The following is a 19,733-nucleotide window of genomic DNA, read 5'->3' on the forward strand; positions in this document are numbered from 1 at the left end:
TATCATCTCCAGGCTCTACCATCACCACGGCTGGCCCCCCGCCTCCCCTTGTGCTCCACACTAACTGCAAATCATCTCTCTAACAGAGATGCCTCCTCCACTTCTTTGAAAGCCATTCCCCTACAACACAGCATGAGAGACCCCCACTACTCCTTCCCAATAGCCAGCTCTATGGCTACCTGACTAGTCCTAGCTTCTACCTGATGGTGGGGCAGAAATTCTTTCTAGGATCCTGCTGGAGTCAAAGCTGGACTGGGAACCAGGCAGCCTCAGCGAGTGGGTGAAGAGCAACAGTGACTCAGGCCCAGAGGCATACTGGCACTGACAATGCTGCCACCAAGGAAGTGACGATGGTAGAATAGGCACGAGGTACTCCCACTCGGAAAGCCCACCAAGTGGAGACATGCATGGGCTCTCAGTTCACATTCGACTGGAATGTACTATAAATATGTCAACAGGCTTTGCCTCCTCTTCTACGTGGAGTTCTGTATAAAAGCGTGACACTGGCTCAGAAGTTAAGCGCCCACATCACCTCCGAGCTGATGAGGAGGCCAAAGTCTTCTCCCTGGAGCACTGAGTGGAAGGCAGCTGAGTGAGGGGTCTTTGCTCATAATACCACCCCTGGTTGAAGTTTCCCCCAGCTCCTATGCATGTAGGAATAAGCATGTTCTCAGAAATCCCTGTCGCCCACTGGTTGAAGAGTCCCCTCATGTAGCTTTCTTAACTGAATAAAGGAGAAAAATGGTTGGGCATGGTGGCTCATGCCTGTAATCCCAGCACTTTGGGAGGCCGAGGTGGGAGAATTGCTTGAGTCCTCCCACCTTTTCACTTCACCATTCCATATTTAAGTCATTTCTCTCTCACATTTTATTATAAGCAGTCAGGAGGAGCCAAGCCACACTTTCAATACATTGCATAGAAATGTCCTCAGCTAAACATCTGATTTCATCACTCTCAAGTTCTACCTTTCACAAAACACTAGAACACAAACACGGTGTTTGCTTGAGTGGTTAGAGACCAGCCTAGGCAACATGGTGAGACTCTGCCTTTATAAAAATTTTTTTAAAAATTAGCTACGTGTGGTGGCAGGCACCCATGGTCCTAGCTCCTAGGGAGGCTGAGGTGTGAGGATTGCTTGAGCCCAGGAGGTCAAGGCTGCAGTGAGCTGTGATCATGCCACTGCACTCCAGCCTGGGTGACAAACTGAGACCTTGTCTCAAAGAAACCAAAACATTAAAAATTAAAAAGAAGGAAAATGAACATGTGTATGGTGCCCTAAAAACTGCCATTTGGAATTAAATCAGAGAACTCTTAGATAAAGACAACCTCTCAAGGCACCCCCTCTACCTCCCTCATTGAAAACTCCCCTCCTTTTTGGTGAGTTTTGTTCACCCCTCCAAACATATGAGCTGGTTCCAAGCCTGCTGGGTTCACATGAGACTTGAGATCCAGAGCAGCCAAAGCCCACGAGCTGCTTCTCACGGCGGAGGGGGAACAAGCACGTCTGAATTCCCCCATCCACCCTTCTGCCTGGAGATGGATTTTTATTTTCCTTCCTCCCTCCCTGGGAGGGAATGACCCTCTGTGAAGTGCCCACTAAGGTGAGTAACCAAGCAGAGTGAGCAAAAGTCTGGATGATCCCCAACAGCCAAGCCACCAGCCCCTCCCAACAGAGCGGCTCTCCTCCCCTGGCAAAGTGGATGCAACTTAGTCTATCATCTCTATGCCCTGCCATCACCATGGCTGGTCCCCCAACTCCCCCTGTGCTCCACACTAACTGCAAATCATCTCTCTAATGGAGATGCCACCTCCACTTCTTTGAAAGCCATTCCCCTACAACAGAGCATGAGAGACCCCCACTACTCCTTCCCCAATAGCTGCAAAGTGATCGCTCCAAGATGGTCCCCATCTCTGAGCTCAGAGACTTCTGGTTTACTTTAAGGCAGGCATGGTGCCCACTTCTTTTTCTTTTTCTTTTTTTCTGAGACGGAGTTTTGCTCTTTTTGCCCAGGCTGGAGTGCAATGGCATGGTCTCAGCTCACTGCAACATCCACCTCCCAGGTTCAAGTGATTCTCCCGACTCAGCCTCCCGAGTAGCTGGGATTACAGGCGTGCCCACCACCATGCCTGGCTAATTTTTGTATTTTCAGTAGAGACGGGATTTCGACATGTTGGTCAGGCTGGTCTCGAACACCTGACCTCAGGTGGCCCGCCTGCCTCGGCCTCCCAAAGTGCTGGGATTACAGGCATGAACCACCATGCCCGGCCCATGCTGCTCATTTCTAAAACACTTGTGGTTGAGATGAGTAACCAGCTAGACCAACATCCCAAATCATCCGCAGCATTAAAGTCAATGAAAAAACCAAGGGGGAGATTTCAGGCTCCTGCAAAGGGAAGGGAGAACTTTTTCTTTTTGGTAGGTATCAAGTTCAGAAACCCTTTCAAGGTGTCCTCTTTAATTCTTCCGCCAAGGAGAGGGAATGTGTACTAGGCTGAGACGGTGGGGAGCATGAACTGCTGCCACCGGCTGGATTACTGACTGCTTCTGTTTCATCAGCCTCTGCAGGGCACCAATGAGCCAATGCGCTTCTGCAGAGAAGCAGAGGGCTGATTCACGGCTCTAAGGGTTGCCACATCTTGGGGGCAAGTTCTGTTCTTTCTGCAGGACTCTTGAGAGAGAGCTCCTCGTCTGATCTGGTTCCTTTCTCTCTCTGATTCCCGAGCCATGCTGTTTTCCAAGGAATAGGTTTTTGGGAGCCTTCTAGACAACTGAAAAAAATATAAATTACTCTTCATGTCAGGAGATCGCCAATGTGAGGGGCCACAGCCCCCCCAGATAGAGCAATGGAAACTGGGGGTCGTCTTTTGAAACAACAGCTTCAACATACACAACTATTCGCAACAAACCAGAACAAAGCAACACCTAATTCTGCTGCTCAAAGCTTCAGAGCTTCAGTGATGTTCACAAAAAATAAACCTGTGAAAGCCAAGGTGCTAGCTGGTCCTGCAATGCATGAGACCCTGGGCCAGACACCTTCCTGCTTCTCCAGGCCACTCTCTACCCTCTCCACCTGCTGCTGGCTGGGCTTTAGTCCAAGGGGCATGGAAATCAGAGGATGAATGGAGGGAATTTATTCCTTCAGCTTCCTCCTGCAGGGTTACAGCAGGCTGGCCATCCCATCCCCAGACAAAGTCACTCCCTAGGTTCTAGGACTCCCTCCCCTCCCCACATCAGGCCTGAGCTGGAATGGCCTATTACTAGTTTTTAGATAGAATGCACAACCCCCTGGGGTTCCTACACCTGCTCTTAAAATATCCTCAAGGTTGCAGTGAGCCGAGATTGAGCCACTGCACTCCAGCCTGGGTGACAGAGCAAGACTTCATCTCAAAAAAAAAAAAAAAAAAAAAAAGAAAGAAAAAAAAATCCTCAAATTAGGCTGGGCACAGTGGCTCACACCTGTAATCCCAGCACTTTGGGAAGCCGAGGTGGGAGGATCGCTTGAGCTCAGGAATTTGAGACCAGGCTGAGCAACATAGTAATACCCCATCTCTACGAAAATTTTAAAAATACAGAAATTAGCGAGGCATGGTGGTGTGCACCTGTAGTCCCAGCTACTCAGGAGGCTGAGGCTGGAAGATCGCTGGAGCCCAGGAGTTCAAGGCTGCAGTGAGCTATGATCGAGCCACTGCACTTCAGCCTGGGTGACAGAGCAATATCTTGTCTCAATAATAATAATAAATTTTAAAAAATCCTCAAATTGCCTAATCTGAGTGTGCCATTGCTTGTTAAGACTCTGACTAACAGAGCCATCAATGAGGCTTACATTGAATACGCAAGTATTTATTATGCCCTTGAACCAATGGCTTTGACATGTTGTAAACAGGAACACTAAAAGACCCTCATCTTGACCCAGGCCATAGACCACCAGGTCATGAGGATCCCTCTTTTTTTGAAAACCCAGGCCAGACATGCTTGATCCCTTGCACAGGGAGGCCCTCTGGTCCCTCTGGAATGAAGCATTCATGGAAGGCCCGTCTTTCTGGGTTTTCCAGTCTGGTTAGTTGGCAATTGTTCACCCACAGAACACAGGGGTCTGTGCACACTTGAGTCTTGGGCCTGAGGACTGACCATGCCAGGGGGACTTCCATTCCAGGGAGACCCCTTCAGGGTAAGGAGAGCTGAGCATTTGCTTGCATCTCACTGTCAGCTGGAATGAGCGCAGCTGGGAGGATGCAAAGAGCCCATGCTTGGGTTTTGGCACTGGCTTTGTAATAACTCTAGGGCGAACACTGGCAGCATCTTTGAAGGGCTAGAAAGAAGGTGGAATGTTAACCATCAGCTGTGAAGGGAGTACCCCTGATTTGTGCTATTTCTTCTTCAACTGTCTCAGGAGTGTTCTGTTAATATGACTGGAATATCTGCCTTGCACGGAATGGGCATGGACGTGGCTCACTGGCATCTTGGGAGGGATGAGGCCCGAGTGTGCTCTGCTCTCTGTCCCCAAGTGAAACTTTAGGCCTTTCCTCCATGGCCCCCAGCCCTCCTGCACTCTCTTCTCATCTTCAAAGGCTCTGAAGCACCAATGTCCTTGTGTCCTCCATTCTAGATGAGGTGCACCAGGAGGGTAGAGCAGGCTGAGCCCAGTGTTAAGCCCAAGCACACATAAAAGGACATCACCACTCCCGTGGCCTCAGCCAGCTCCCTGGGCACAATCTTAGGCCCGTAGAGGAGGGCCAGGGTGCTGAGGTAGCCGTTGCTGAGCCCCAGCAGGGAGCTGAGGAGTGCGGGGTACACATCGGACTGGAAGACCACAGTCTTCAGGTGGACGCGGGGCTGGTAGTTACAGAGCACGAAGAGGGGGATGAGGCAGGTCCGGAGGAGCACGAAACCTGGGAGCGCCTTGCTATTGGGCCCTGGCATCTGGATCCAGGCGGTGAGCTGCCGGCCACATAGGTCAGCAAAGTTGTACAGGAGGAAGGTAGTGAGGGGGATGAAGAACTTGGTGGTCCACAGTGAGCCCGAGCCCTTGTTGAGGGACTCGATGTTGGTGCAGACGGCGGGGTAGATGAGGCTGGTGATGAAGAAGACGTAGGTGACACAGAAGCCCAGGCTGGCCGTCTTCTTCAGGATGGGGCGGAGAGGGGGTGTGTGGGAATCAATGAATCTGGAGGCCACCGAAGGGGCACTGGGGGAGTCCTGAGGAAGCTCCTCTTCACCAGAAAACACATGGGCTGCAAGAACAGGCCTCATGTAGTACCTGCAGGGAGGAGACAGGGCCACCATCAAGCAGGTTGCTTGGGATCTGAGTCAGCACAGCCAGGGGTGGGCACTCAGAACAGAACCTTCCGGCCCAGCATGGAGAGCCCAAGCCCTGTATGCCCACAGCTCCAGCGTTCCCTGAGATGATGGATGCTGTCACGGGGTGACCAGGGGAAGGCCTGCGTTGTCCCTGGCCTGCCTGCCAGTGCGGTGGCCATGCCATGAGCAGGGACAGAGGAAACCAGGACTGACCACTGCATGGTGAGTCTGGGCCCCTGTCCTGGCTCACCTGTTTTTGTTATATTTTAGGAGAGTAGAGGTAAAATAGTATTAAAAATGCAGATTTCTAAAATGATAAAAGGAACACAAGCTTGATACAACAAACCCAAATAATACAGAAAATAAATGATATAGTATTAATAGAAAGGGGACTCTGACCTCTTCCCACTTCTGATTTCACTCCTTAGTGGTACTGGCTGTTAACATTCTAGGCCGGGCATGATGGCTCACGCCTATAATCCCAATACTTTGGGAGATAGAGGCAGAAGGATTGCTTGAGCCCCAGAGTTCAACATCAGCCTGCACAACCAAGTGAAACCCTGTCTCTACAAAAATGACGATAATAATAATAATTTTAAAATAAAAGAAATTAGCCAGGTGTGGTGGTATATGCCCGTAGTCCCAGCTACTGGGGAGGCTGAGGCAGGAGGATTGCTTGAGCCCAGTTGTTCAATATAGTGAGCTATGATCACACTACCACACTCCAGCCTGGATAACAGAGTGAGACCCTGTCTCAACAAAACAAAACAAAACAAAACAGAAAAACCAATCTGGTACATACTGTTCCATGCACACACAAACAACACTCACACAGTTACACTTCTTAAGCAAGAGTGGGGTCAAGCCATACATACTGTAAAACTTTCTGCAACAGTGTAATGCCTAAATACAATATATGTAAATAATATATATAAATGTCTTATACTAACTGCCTAAATCATGCATAACTGTGAAACATAAATGAATACATAAAATTGCATAAAGAACAGTATCTTGTGGCCATCCTTCTACACAGGAACATATGGCCTATGTCTCCCTTATGTTACTCTATGATGGTTCACCGGATGGATGTACAATTTAACTGCTCCCCTACTGATGGACACTTAGGTTGCCTCGACTTTTCACTACTACAGACAATGTTGCAATGAATATCCCTACACATAAGTCCTTGCACATGTATACTAGTATTTTGGTAGGGCAGATTTCTAGAAGAGGAAATTGCTGGATTAAAAGGTTTATACCTTTAACATTTTGATAGCTACTGATAAACTGCTCTCCTAATAGGTACTACCAGTTTAACTCTGCCCAGCACCATTTACCCACCCTAACTGAAGTAACTTGCCCTGTTCATCCCTACCAGAGCACCTGTTTAGTTCCTTCAAAAGAACTAACCACAATCTACAGTAATTGCATTGGTTTACTTGTTTATCATGTGTCTCCTTCGGTAGAAGACAGGTTCTTGTCATGCTTGTAATCCCAGCACTTTGGGAGGCCAAGGCGGGTGGGTCACTTGAGGTTAGGAGTTCAAGACCAGCCTGACCCAATGGTGAAACCCCACCTCTACTAAAAATACAAAAATTAGCCAGGCATGGTGGTGTGCGACTGTAGTCCCAGCTACTCAGGAGGCTGAGGCAGGAGAATCGCCTAAACTCGGGAGGTGGACATTGCAGTGAGCCAAGACCACGTCACTGCACTCCAGCCTAGGTGACAGAGTAAGATTCCGTCTCAAAAAAAAAAAAAAAAAAAGAAGAAGAAGAAGAAGACAGGTTCCTGGAGCAAGGACCACATTTGACTGTTTCCAGCTAAATCTTCAGGCACGGAGCAGCCCTTCAACACATAACTGTTGAAAGAACTGAGAAGCAGCCTATAGAAGTGTCTTCCATATCCTCAACACTGAATATCATTAATCTTTCCAACTTCTGCACTCTGACCAGTAAGAAAGCTTAGATCACTTTCCCTTACTGTGTGACCTTGCCTGAGACGATCAACCTCTCTGGGTCCCAGGTATCTGAAAACCAGGAGACACAGGCTGACTGTATTAATGCAGCTCAAACAGAGGGAGTTGGTGTAGGGGTGTGTGTGTAAGCAGTAACTTGGTTCTGGTTTCAGCCTTGTCTCTGCCTCCCTGTGTGATCTTGGGCCAGGCACACCCCTTTCTGGGCCTGCTTCCTCCTCTGTAAAATGGAGGTTTCAAACAGCCAAGAAGTTTTGAAGCCCCAGTCAGTCCTCCCACCCTGAGGACCTGCAGATAACACGCATGTGGGTGAGTGGGTGTGTGGGAGGTCCCGTCCCCAGAATCCAGAATCACTCTTCAGTGACGGTGAACGGGGTGCTTCAGCCAAAAGCCCTGTCTGGTTTCACAATCGCTATCTATGGAAAGGAATATTCTTACTTCCCCTCTATTCAGCGTCGTCAGGTCCTTGCCTTAAGTCTGCTCTCAGGAAATTCCCCACCAATTTCCTCTGGTCGCAGCTCTTCCTCCTAAGTTCTTCCAAATTTTCCTGCGTCACCTCACTCTCCCAAATGTAGGATGGGCGAGCTCGCCTTTTCAGGAAGATTTAGTCCAAGCAGACCCGGGAGCACAGCTCTCTCCATGAGCCCCATCCTTAGAGAAGTGTCTATGAGCCCACAGATCCGGACCCTAGTTTTAATCAGCAAAGAAACAGAAGCTTCGGTCCAGGCACAGTGGCTCGTGCCTGTAATCAATCCCAGCGCTTTGGGAGGCTGAGGCGGGTGGATCACTTGAGGTCAGGAGTTTGAGACCAGCCTGGCCAACACGGTGAAACTCTGTCTCTACAAAAAATACAAAAATTAGCTCGGCATGGTGGCCCATGCCTGTTGTCCCAGCTACTCGGGAGGCTAACTTGAGGATCGCTTGAGCCCTGGAGATCAAGGCTGCGGTGAGCTGTGATTGTGCCACTGCACTCCAACCTGGGCGACAGAGTGAGACTCCGTCGCAAAAAAAGAAAAAAAAAATGAAATAGAAGTGTCTACAGGATAGCATGGTCCTGGGTGTTCTCTGTCTCACATGCTCAGCTGGAAGGGACTCTGGCCTGCCCAAATGAGACTAGGAACTAGGGTGACCAACCATCCTGGTTTGCCTGAAATTGTCCTGGTTTTAATACTTACAGTCCCTTGTCCTGGGAGCTCCTTTGGCTCTAGGCAAGCGAGGAAGGTTGGCTACCCTGCTGGAAACAGACCCACCCAAAGCATCAGAAACAGGACACGAGGAAACAGCACAAGGAGTGGGGCGACCCTCCTGTTCCTCTGTTCATTCAGTGGCTGGAGAATCATTTAAGGCACAACGCTGAGGTGCCAGGCAGTGTACAGGCTGCTGGGGGATGGAGAGCCAGCCAGGCCACAGGAAGCACGGGGACGTCAGCCTGGAGCCACAGCTAGGCAATTTCTGATGACAGCCCTGAAGGGGCGGGGAGGACTGGGCAGCCCAGGGGTCTGTAGGTGCCTGGGATACTGCATAGCTCAAGCAGATCAGCCCCCTCCTATCCTCAGAACCCTGAGGACTGCTGAAGCGGTGAAGAATCCTATAGCTGGGGAAAGTGGCTCACTACCAGCCCAGGGAGAATCGCTGTTCTGCTGAAAGGCTGGGGGTTCTAGGGGTTAACGAAGTGACTCTCCTCATGAGGACAGGGAGAATGAATGATGAGATAAGGCCCTTGCAGTCGCGAGCCAGGGATGTAGCATGTTCCGGTGGGGAAAGGCTACTGCAGAAACAGCTCCAGTCCTGCCGTGACTCACCAGGTGAGTGACCTGAGGCATGCTTGTGAACTCTCCAAAGCCTCAGTTTCCCCAGCTCTCAAGTGAGAAAATACAATCACAACTGCACAGATTGTCATAAATCATAAACAAAAATATACACATAAACTGCTTAGCTTTGTGCCACTGCAAAAAATAGCTTCCTGTGGAACAGGGCCGCATCAGGGGCAGATCTCTCCCCAGCTCTGCTGGCTCATGCACCTGGCACTTCACTTAGCCTTCTCTTGGTCTCAGTTTCCTCACCTGTTAAATGGGGATAACTCCTGCCTTTCCTACATCAAATAAGATAGTGGATAGGAAAATGCTTTGAAAAGAATAAAACATGAGAGAAAGACAAGGGTTGTTTTTGTAAAAAGCAGCAGGCAGCAAGAAAGCAAAAGGAGGAACTGGAGACAGAAAGCAAGAGTAAGACTCGAGACGAGAAAACAGGTCCTAGAGGTGGAAAGGAGCCCCATAAGGCAGCAAGTTGTCCAAGCACAGGTTTGGAGTCATCTTAAAATCCTGCCTGGCTCTACTGCCTACTGGCTCTGAGATTCAGGCAAGTAATAATTTAACCTCTTTGTGCCAGGCATGGTGGCTCATGCCTGTAATCCTAGCACTTTGGGAGGCTGAGGCAGGAGGATCACTTGAGCACAGGAGTTCAAGACCACCCTGGGCAACATAGTGAGACTCTGTCTCTATACAAGCTTTTTTTTTTTTTTTGAGATGGAGTCTTGCTCTGTCGCCCAGGCTGGAGTGCAGGGGTGCGATCTCAGCTCACTGCAAGCTCCGTCTCCCAGGTTCACACCATTCTCTTGCCTCAGCCGCCCGAGTAGCTGCGACTACAGGCACCCGCCACCATGCCCGGCTAATTTTTTGTATTTTTAGTAGAGACGGGGTTTCACTGTGTTAGCCAGGATGGTCTCGATCTCCTGACCTGGTGATCCAGCCTGCTTTGGCCTCCCAAAGTGCTGGGATTACAGGCGTGAGCCACCGTGCCCAGCCTACAAAAACTTTTTAAAAAAATAGCTGGGTGTGCTGGCACACCTGGAGTCCCAGCTATTTGGGAGGCTGAGGTGGAAGGACAGCTTGAGCCCAGGAGGTCAAGGCTGCAGCAGGCCACGATCGCATCACTGCACTCCAGCCTGGCCTGCAGAGCGAAACCCTGTCTCTACTAAAACAACAGCAATTTAATCTCTCTGAACCCTGGTTTTCTAATCTGTGCATGGGAATAATAATAAATAATAATAGTACTGTACTCTAAGAGGAACAGGGGAGTGTGAGTTTGTTTTTTGTTTGTTTGTTTGTTCATTTTCAGAGAGACAGGGTCTTGCTGTCACCCAGGCTGGAATTGCAGTAGTGCAGTCAGCTCACTGCAGCCTCCAACTCCTGGGCTCAAGTGATCCTCCCACTTCAGCCTCCTGAGTAGCTGGGACTAGAAGCACATGCGGCCATGCCCAGCTAATTTTTTATTTTTTGTAGAGACAGGGTCTCACTGTGTTGCCCAGAATGGGTCTTGAACTCCTGGGCTCAAGCGATCCACTGCCTTGGCCTCCCAAAGTGCTGGGATTACAGGTGTGCTCCATGGTGCCTGGATAGAGGTGTGAGCATTGAATGAGGTAGGACACATCAAGCTCGCAGGAACACAGCGCTGGAATAAGGGGCTGTGTTTCACCAGTGCGAACTATTATTCACCGTGATTAAACTTGAGGCTCCAACTGCTTGACTGTGGCACAGAGCCAGCCTCTCACGTCCACCAGCCAAGCCTATTTGTTGAGCAACTGCTTTGAGCCATAGCACCTAGACAAAGAAGCCAGCATAGAAGCTGCTGACAAAAAGAAGCATGGCTATAACTGGATACACAGGAAGGAGGCATGGACAGTGAGTGGCACCTTCACCTGGCATACTCCAGCCTGGACAGCAGCAGGTAGAGTCCCATGCAGAGCACGAGGAAGATGGTGGCCGTCAGGAAGAAGGCCAGGGCGCTGTTCCTCACATCACTAGATGCAGCCAAGTCCACCAATGAGGCCACGGCGCTGACCGTCCCGCCCATGGCTCCTCCTGCAGAGAACAGAGGACACACAGAGATGGTGAGGGGTGGGCGAGGAGGAGGAGTGGCTGCGGGCCCCTCCCTGCTTGGGTTTCACAAACCAAAATAAAAATTCCTCCGTGCAAAAAATGCCAAAGCTTTCTCAGTGTCCTGAAGCCTCAGAGACAGGGAGGGCCCGGCAGCCAAGCATTTCCAGCATTTCCTGAGTTCCAAGGGGGTCATTTTCCCCTCTCTCTGCTGGACTTGTAAGAGGCTGCTGCCTGAGGTGGCACATGGCCTTCAGGGGACCACCAGTCCTCTGCCTTTCCTGTTTCACCTCTGACCCTCAACCTCCATCTCTCTTTATTGCCCTTCTAGTGGGGGCTGAAATTTTAGATTTAGGGGCAGGAAGTGCCAGAGACCTCTGGATTTCCTCTTCTCTGCCCCCGGCCCAAAGTTACCCACCAACCAAACTGGGAAGGAGGCTCAGGGACTGTCCTCACATAGGGTCCCCTGCTGCCCAGAGGCCACCCTTTCTGGGGGTGTCCTCACTGGCTATAAACCCCCACCATCGCCCACCCATGAGCTCACGGAACCTACTGTGTACCCCAAGGCGGCTGTGGCACCATGCACATGTGAATGCATGTGTAACACATACAACACTCACACACACAGTCATACACCTACATGCACACACAAGCACGCAACCACCCCACCACATGGAATGTTCTCCTTGCCAATGGCTTTGACACACATTACCTGTGAGACCGTGTGGCTGCCACACCTTTCACTGCTACCTAATAGAGGAGGCCACACGACCTACTCGGGTGCCAACGGGCCTAGGAGTCAGGAGTCAGGCGGATGGACGTGTCACCCTGGACTCTGCTACTTGCTAGCTGGGACCCTAGGGGTAACGTGGCTTCTCTGACTTTACAGTTTGCTCGCTTATAGAATGGGAATAACAACCCCTGCCCTGTGTGTTGCTTTGAGGACTGACTGAGAAGATGTTCAGAAAGGGCCTGGCACACAGTAGACTTCAACAAACGCTATGCCCTGCCTCGCCACGACTGCATTGTTGCTTCTGGGAGGCAGCAGACATGTCTTTCTGTTCCTTCGAACCCTCACAGCCATGGGTCATCTTCCTGTGCTGGCCACGAGTCAGAAGGCCTGTGTGCAGCATTGCTTGGGAACACTGGCACCAGCGTGGGCTGATCACTTACTTTCTTCCCTGCCTGTGTTTATTTGCCTGGAAAGTGGGGCTAATACTTGTTCTGTTCATCACAGGTGACCGTAGTGAGGTGGAAACAGGACGATGAGTGGAAAAGCACTGACAACAAGGCCAACACCATCACCATCAATGCGGGAAGGGCCTGGTGGATGAGCTGGGTTGACTGGCGGGATGAACCTGCCCACTTCAGAGGATCAGAATGTCCATTCCTGAAGAGGCGGGAAGAAGGCTGGGTCCGTGTGGGCATGGCCTGCTCTGTCTCCATCGGGCAGCTCTTACGCAGCACCACTTTCCTGCCCACTATTGCACGAAGCAGATGGGAAGGGGGACAGTCAGGCCCCGTCCACCGTGGCGCACCATCACGGCTCCCCATGCTCTGCCTGTGGCCTCTGTGGCTCTACAGAGAATAGCCCTTGGTCCGATGGAGGATCCTTTCCCCAGCCTCTCCACCATAAGTTCTATTAGCCTGGGTAGTACTTGAGGGAGGGCAAAGGTATAAAAATTAGCACTGTAATTAGGAACGCAGACTCCAGAATCAAAATATCCAAGTCCAAACCTGGCTCTACTTCTTCTAGTTGTGTGACCTTCAGCAAGTCCCTTAACCTCACTGTGCCTCTGTATCCTCATCTATACAATGGGGGTGTTAATAATACCCACCTTGTAGGGCTGTGATGAAGATTAAAAGGATTATTACACGTGAAGCACTCAGAAGCCTGCCCGGTGCAGAGAAGTGCCAAATACCAAACAAATCCTTTCTGATTCCCAGTTAGGTGCTTGGCTATTTCTGTCCTTCCCACATCAAAGCAGCAACAACGGGTAAACCCTTTGCCAAGAGGATGCCCACTTCTGAGAAGCTGTAATCCCCGCCTAGACATTTTGTAAGAACTGGGGTTAAACTCAGTAAGACACTCCCCAGCTGCCCCAAGGAAGAGATCTTAACATCACTGCCTACTGATTTTCCTCTCTCTCTTTCCAACTTGTAGAGAATTTACAATATTATCATCAACAACAAACCAGGCCTCCGGGAGCTCATCCTTCATGACTCTCCACTTTTATCTCATCAGTTATGGAAATACATGCAAATGAGGGGTTTAAAAAAACACCAGCGCAAAACAAATGAATTGTTCCTCAGATGCCAACGCGTGCGGAATTCACAGACGGGCTGTGCTGGAAAAAAGCAAGTGAGGCTGGCGAGGTGGTCTTGTGGCCTCTGGAAGACTGGGACACCTTGATTTTCCAGGGTGTTGGGCACCCACGAGGGCCCAATACAGTGGTGACCATGGTTTAGACTCAGGGTCATTAATACTGGCGTAGAAGTACAAAACTTCCCCACTTTTCTAAACGGACTTTCTGAAAAATCCATAGGAGACTCCCCATCCCTAGAAGATCACAGGTGGACAGATGACCCGAGGACCGCTTGCCAGTGTAAATGGTGAGTTTGGTCACTGGCTCCTGGAGAGCCTGCCAGCAAGGATGGAAGGAACTAAGGGGATAAGAGCCTCCTTCTGAGATGGCGGTGACAGAAGGAATTAAATCCCATGTCCAGTGGCCACTGCCTTCAGTCCAGAAATGCCCATTTGAAAGCATCGCTGATGCATGTTGCCTGCACCCAGGAAACTTAGCAACAAGTCCATTTTTATTTTATCTTAGGCCCAAGTGTTTCCCAGGATACAGCCAGAAGCCTAATCTGATCTCAGAAATGGCAAACAGATTGAAGCTCACATCTAGACTCTGATCTGCTGAGAATAACTGCCTCAAGTGCTGCGCTGAGAAGGATTTAGAAGCTCAGGATGAAAGATAGAGATCCACCAGTGATGTCTGGCACTGGCTCGAGTGGGGAAGGGACATACCCTTGTCAAAGTATTGTCATCCTGGCCACATGCTTCCTGGCATTATTAACTAAGGGGCACAGCACAGGTTCCTTGTGAAATTGCTGCCAGTGGGCAAATGTTTAGAGCTCTCCTCTGCATAACAGGGGCATGTGGAGGGGCAGACACAGCAGCAGAACCTCCAGTCTTGCTCCCAGGGACTGTGGCCTCCTGGCAAAGCACCAGTGGTTCCTGACCCGCTCCTTTTTACCTGGCTGGGTCATCTGGGTGAGAGATGTGTGTGTCTCCAGCTTAGAGAACAAAAGTGCCAAGGCCTCCGGAACAGGCTCATCAACATCAGCATCAAACGTCAGCTAGAGGGGTCGGCCCACGTCGTGCACAGGCATACCCACGGGATACCAAAGCTTGGGGGTGCTGGGGGTGAGAGTTTATTCACTGAGCCATCAGCTCCGAGGGGACTGGTGCTTGTTCATCTTTGCATCCCCAGGACATAGCAGGTCCTCTATAAAATCAGAAAGGAAGAAAAGATAGAAGGAAGGAAAGGAGACAAGAAGAGGAAAAAAGATAAGGAAAAGGAAAAATAGAAGAGGAATAGGAGGAGGGAAGGAAAGGGAGGAAGGCTGGCTTCAGGAATTGCATTTTGTAGGCAGACCATGTTATCCAAAAATAGCTGCGACTCTGTCTCCCCTCCTGCCTACCTTCTCACAGTCACGGTGGGAGACTTTCATACTCTCCCAGAGGTGGGTCCATCTGTCTTGAGTCTGGGTGAGCTTATGGCTATGGCAGAACTGACCCAATGTGGCTTCTTTTGCTAAATCAGAAATAAAGCTTCTGCCTGGATCTCCTGAAATGCCGGCTTTTGCAACCCAGACACCATGCCATGAGGAAGTCAAAGTTGCCATTTGAGGTCCACATAGAGAGGAACGGAAGTCCCTGGCCCCAGCCCAGCCCTGGCTAAGCTTCCAGCCAGCAGCCACTATCAACACGCCAGCCAGGAGGGCGTGCCACCTGGAACTGGATCCTCCGCTCCCCGTCGAGCTATGCTGGCTGATGCCATGGGGAGAAGAGAAGAGCTACACCTGCAAACTCCTGTCCAAGCTGCAAATTTGTGAGTAGTAGAAATGACCATTGTTGTTCTACAACACTAGATGACTGAAACACAATCAGCACCCATGCCATTTCCTTTTCAGAAAAGGCCACCACATGCTCATCTCTGGCTCCCTCCCATGACTCCTGGGTGGATGAACCTGGTCAGCTGCCTGGACCCCGGCTCTCACCTGATATCAGTGCCTGGGAGTTCCTCATAGGAAAGGAGCCGGTCATGCCATAGATGCTGCTGCTGAAGACAGTGGAGGCACCGCTGAGGATCACCATGCAGACAATGGTGACCGCAAAAAAGCCACGGGTCCAGGAGGAGGTGTCCACCTTCACCAGTGCGGTTATCACCATGAAGATGGCCAGGATGACCGTCAGTGAGGCCAGGACACGGATGTGGACTGCAACCCTGGGGCGAGGATGCCAGAAGCAGTTAGACACCCCTTCGGGGCTCCTGTGTGGGCTGGGGCTGGTGAGCCACCTTAAGGGAAGCAGGCGAGCTTAGCAGTCAGGACTGTTCACTCTGCAGTCAAGAGGCCTGCACTCGAATCCTGCCTTCCAGGCTCCCTAGCTGTGTGGCCTTGGGTAAGGGACTCAGTTGCTCTGGTTTCAGCTGTTGAACTTGTACAATGGGGAGAGTTGATTCAACTCATGTGGGGGTGAGGCTAAAGAGGTGAGCAGTGTGGGGTGCAAGCGGCAGTGCCTGGCTCAGGGCCAGCGCTCAGTAGGTACTGCTGCTTTTCACCTTGCTGTGAGGTTCAAGGACACGAGGACACCAGGACGTTCAAGGCAAACCCCTGCTCTTCCTGCCACAGGGCTGAGCTCCTGCTGGCTTTGTCTAGTGTTTAAACAGAGCAGCCAGCCACTGAGCTTCCTTTCCCCAAAACTCAGCAGGAGGTTTGGGGGGAAAGGGAAGAAGGGAAGAAAATCATCATCATCATCATCATCATCATCGTCGTCATAGCAAACACTCAAACAGTGTTTAATGCATACTTTTCTAGCACTCTTCTAGGCATTTTCTGTATGCCAGTGTGTTTGATTGTTACACCGGTTCTGTAAGACAGGTATTCCTACCTATCCCAAGTATACAGATAAGGAAGCTGACGTCAGAGAGGTTGAGGAACTAGCTCAAAGTCACTCAGCAATGAACCCAGGAGGTCTGGCTCTGGTCAGTTCTCAGAATGATGCTCTACTGCCTCCCTTGGAGTGAGGAAATATGGATGGCACAGAAGCGGTGGCCAGGGCAGGGGCATCCTCCTGTGATGGCCTCAGTCATCACAGGGAGCAGGTGATGCCAAGTTAGTGCTGCCTGGGGCCAAGGGAACCCCCACACTCCCCAGCACCATGCCTGCATATGAGCCATGCACTCTTCCCAGCCCCCATACTGGCCTGGGGAGAAAAGCAGGGAAGGAGTCTATCTGAGAAGCTGCACATTTTTATTCTTAGGAGCAAGAACATCATCTCAAGGGGCTGCTTAAATCATCAGATTAGACTAAGCTTTAAACTGGATTGGATGTGTAGTTAATTTTCCTGCTAACCAGTGGGAGGGGGCTGGGAGAAAAGCCAGATTACATACTTTTTTTTAATTAAAAAAAGAAAAACTTGAAAGGTAGGAAAAAAATACACACACACACACACACACACACACACACACAAGTAGGTGTGAAATGATGAGCATGAAAAACAAGAAAGGAATTTTTTCAAAGTGCTTTTGTGGCCCCAGGCTAATTTGAGTTTCCCTCTGGTCCTCAGCTAAAGGGAGAGCAGGTGCTGTCACTGCTTTCTAAGGGGTATGAGGAAGCCCAAGGAAGTGAAGGGACAGTTCAAGGTTGTGGAGTGAGTCTGTAGGGAGCTGGGATGAGAACCTAGGTGTGCTGAGCCCCAGCCCATCACTCAGTCTGTTAACGTGTGTACTCAATGGTGTGGTCATTCCGCAAATGTGCATTGAGCAACTACTGTGTGTCCAGTACTGTGCTGGATGCCCAGGACACGGGACAGACCAGCAACAGATACGTCATCTCACTGTGGTAGGTGCTCCATCAGGAGGCCCCAGGGCATCACACAGCACATCTGAGGGGCACAAAACCCACCCCGGGCATCGTGGAAGGCCATTTGGAGGCAATGTCTATGCTGGATGGTAACGATGAATGGGAGGATATTAAGTGCACGTGTCTTGGGAGAGAGAGCGAGGCATGTTCAGGGAGCTGCAAATGGACTCTGGCTGTAGTCAAGATGTGAGCAGAGAAGCACAGAGGTGATGCTGGGGAGAGGCGTGGACTCATGTCCTGGAGGAGGGCGGGGTGTGGGGCCTCTGTCTGCCAGCACCACCCCCTGGGAGAACATTCCTTCGCCTAGTCATCCTGGGGAGGTGGTCAGCCAGGTTGCCCATACCCACACCCACACAGCCACAAACAACAGGCATGTGACGCAGCCTGGGGCAGTCAGAGTGTTCCGTGCTCCTAGACCCTGGGGTTGAGTTAGGAATTAGCATGTGACCCACATAGGATCATTAAGTCTTCCCTGGGACTGCTACATGGAAGCTGTGGAGAGAAGCTCACTGCTGAGACTGTGTCTGGGGCTGCTGGCTGCCATCTAGCCAGTTGCGTAGGGCGAGGCTAGACATGGAGGAAAAGCCATGCAGAGACACACAGAGCCCAGGGGTGGTGCAGAGGAGATCCCCTAGATCCAAAGATGCCTAAAGGTGGACCTGCCTTTAATTTTCACTTAAAGAGGACATCCTTTTTTTGTGGGTACTCAAAGTACCCACTAACGCAAAGAGGTACATCAGGGTTTCAAGCTGGGAAAGACATGGTCAGAAGCTACAGCAATGCTGCTGGTGTCCTGCCCATGTGCCCTCCCTTTTACGAGTCCAGGAGTGGTGTTACTTACCTGGGAGTGACAGGTAAGGAACACCTCCTAAGAGCAGCCTTCAACCAATGACTAGGGAAGTTGGTACATAAATACCCCAGCTCCCTCCTGCTCAGCCGTGCTCCACACTGGTTCTCCAAGATCCCCAGCAGGACTGTGTTCTTGTCCCTCCTGAAGGAGCTGACTTGATAAGGCATCCTCTGCTGACTGCCTTCCCTTTCCTGTCCCCATTCCATACTCTCCCACCTTCACCTCCCAGATAAACTACTCGCATTTGAATCCTTGTTTCAGGGCCTGCTTGTGGGGAACCTTGCATTAAGATGCGCATGAAGACCTCACACTAACACACATCTTCTCAAGGTCTGCAGGGGCTTTGGCCTGGACAGGAGCTGTTGGGCAGCCAGGTAGGCACCTGGACCCTTGGCGGCCCAGAGCATCTATCGTAAGAGTACAGCAGGGGCCCTGGAGGCCGGCAGTCAAGACTTACCCCTGATGCTTGAGGTGGTCCTACACACTCAGCCCTGTCACACAGTGTCCCCACCCTCTCCTAGCAGCTGGAGCTGTCCCACCCACTCCCAAGATAAGGGCCAGCAGGGCATGGAGCCTGAGTCAGGAGACCAGAGCCCTGCCCAGCTCTGTCATCGGCTCTCCGTGTAACCCCCGACAAATATTCAACCTCTCTGGGCCTCAGTCCCTTCATCTCTAAAAAGAAGCAGCTAGACCCGATAATATTAAGGTCCCTAACAGCTAATGATTCTAAATCTGAAAAAATTCAAGTGGAGAGAGAGGTTGGGAATAAATGCCAAGAAGTTTGAACCAGTTCCTTGGGGCAAGAAGGAGGCAAAGGCCAGGCTGGAAAGATGAGGCGCGCTGCAAAGGCAGAGCCCTGCCTTGTTCTCCCCCAGCACAGGCACAGGGCCTGGCAGGCACTGGGTAAATATTTGCTGGATGTACAAATTGACAAGCAAGGGAGATCAGTAGCACCCGGGGGTGGGGAGGTTTCATGCTGGTCTGAACCTCCCAGCGGCTGTCTGCTTCTTGATCCCTGCTGCCTCAGCATGGCAGGAAGTCCAGCTGGAAACATCCGCCAGCCTCGGGAATGGCCTCTGCCTCTAACCGCCTCCTCACAGACACGGCCAGGAAAAAGTCCAGCAGGAATGGTGCAGCATCATGGGAACCCTCCTGTGTGCCTGTCGCTACAAGGTAATAAGTTCCTTGAACAGGAAGGTTGTTTTGCAGAGAGCTGGGGGACTGCTTACTCAGATACCCTCAGGGCAGGAAAGTTGGGGAGGAATCAGAGAGGAGGAGGTCAATACCAAATGCATTCCAGAAACAATGCAGTGTGGAACGCTGCTCTGTCCCCTCCTCTGTCCCCCTACATGGCCCTTCACCCGCACAGGTCTCCTTCCCACCTGCTAATTATCTGCTGCATAAACCACTGTTGCCCAGAGCCTCCATCCGTGGGCTCTAGGGCTATTTTCAACATTCATCAAGCTTCATGAAATGTGCCAGGTGCAAGCCTGGTCCACAGGCATGAACAGAGGACACTGGCTTCCCTCTCTGCTGCTTCCACCCAGGAAGGGAGAGTGGCCCAGGGGACAGTGGTGCTCT

The 19,733-nt window shown here is 51.0% G+C and overlaps 1 protein-coding gene across 1 annotated transcript in view; it reads right to left on the reverse strand.

Annotated features, from left to right (window-relative positions):
- Positions 1–3,825: 3,825 nt before the first annotated feature.
- SLC29A3 (solute carrier family 29 member 3) overlaps positions 3,826–19,733 on the reverse strand; it is a 44,189-nt gene continuing 28,281 nt past the window's right edge. The window contains exons 4-6 of the mRNA XM_031015677.3: positions 15,437–15,663; positions 10,972–11,134; positions 3,826–5,258 (exon numbers count right to left, since the gene is read on the reverse strand). Of these exons, the coding sequence (XP_030871537.2) occupies positions 4,604–5,258; positions 10,972–11,134; positions 15,437–15,663 (1,045 nt within the window). The 3' untranslated portion in view covers positions 3,826–4,603. The remainder of the gene's footprint in view (positions 5,259–10,971; positions 11,135–15,436; positions 15,664–19,733) is intronic.

The sequence above is a fragment of the Gorilla gorilla genome, chromosome 8 (assembly GCF_029281585.2).
Source record: "Gorilla gorilla gorilla isolate KB3781 chromosome 8, NHGRI_mGorGor1-v2.1_pri, whole genome shotgun sequence".
NCBI lineage: Eukaryota > Metazoa > Chordata > Mammalia > Primates > Hominidae > Gorilla > Gorilla gorilla.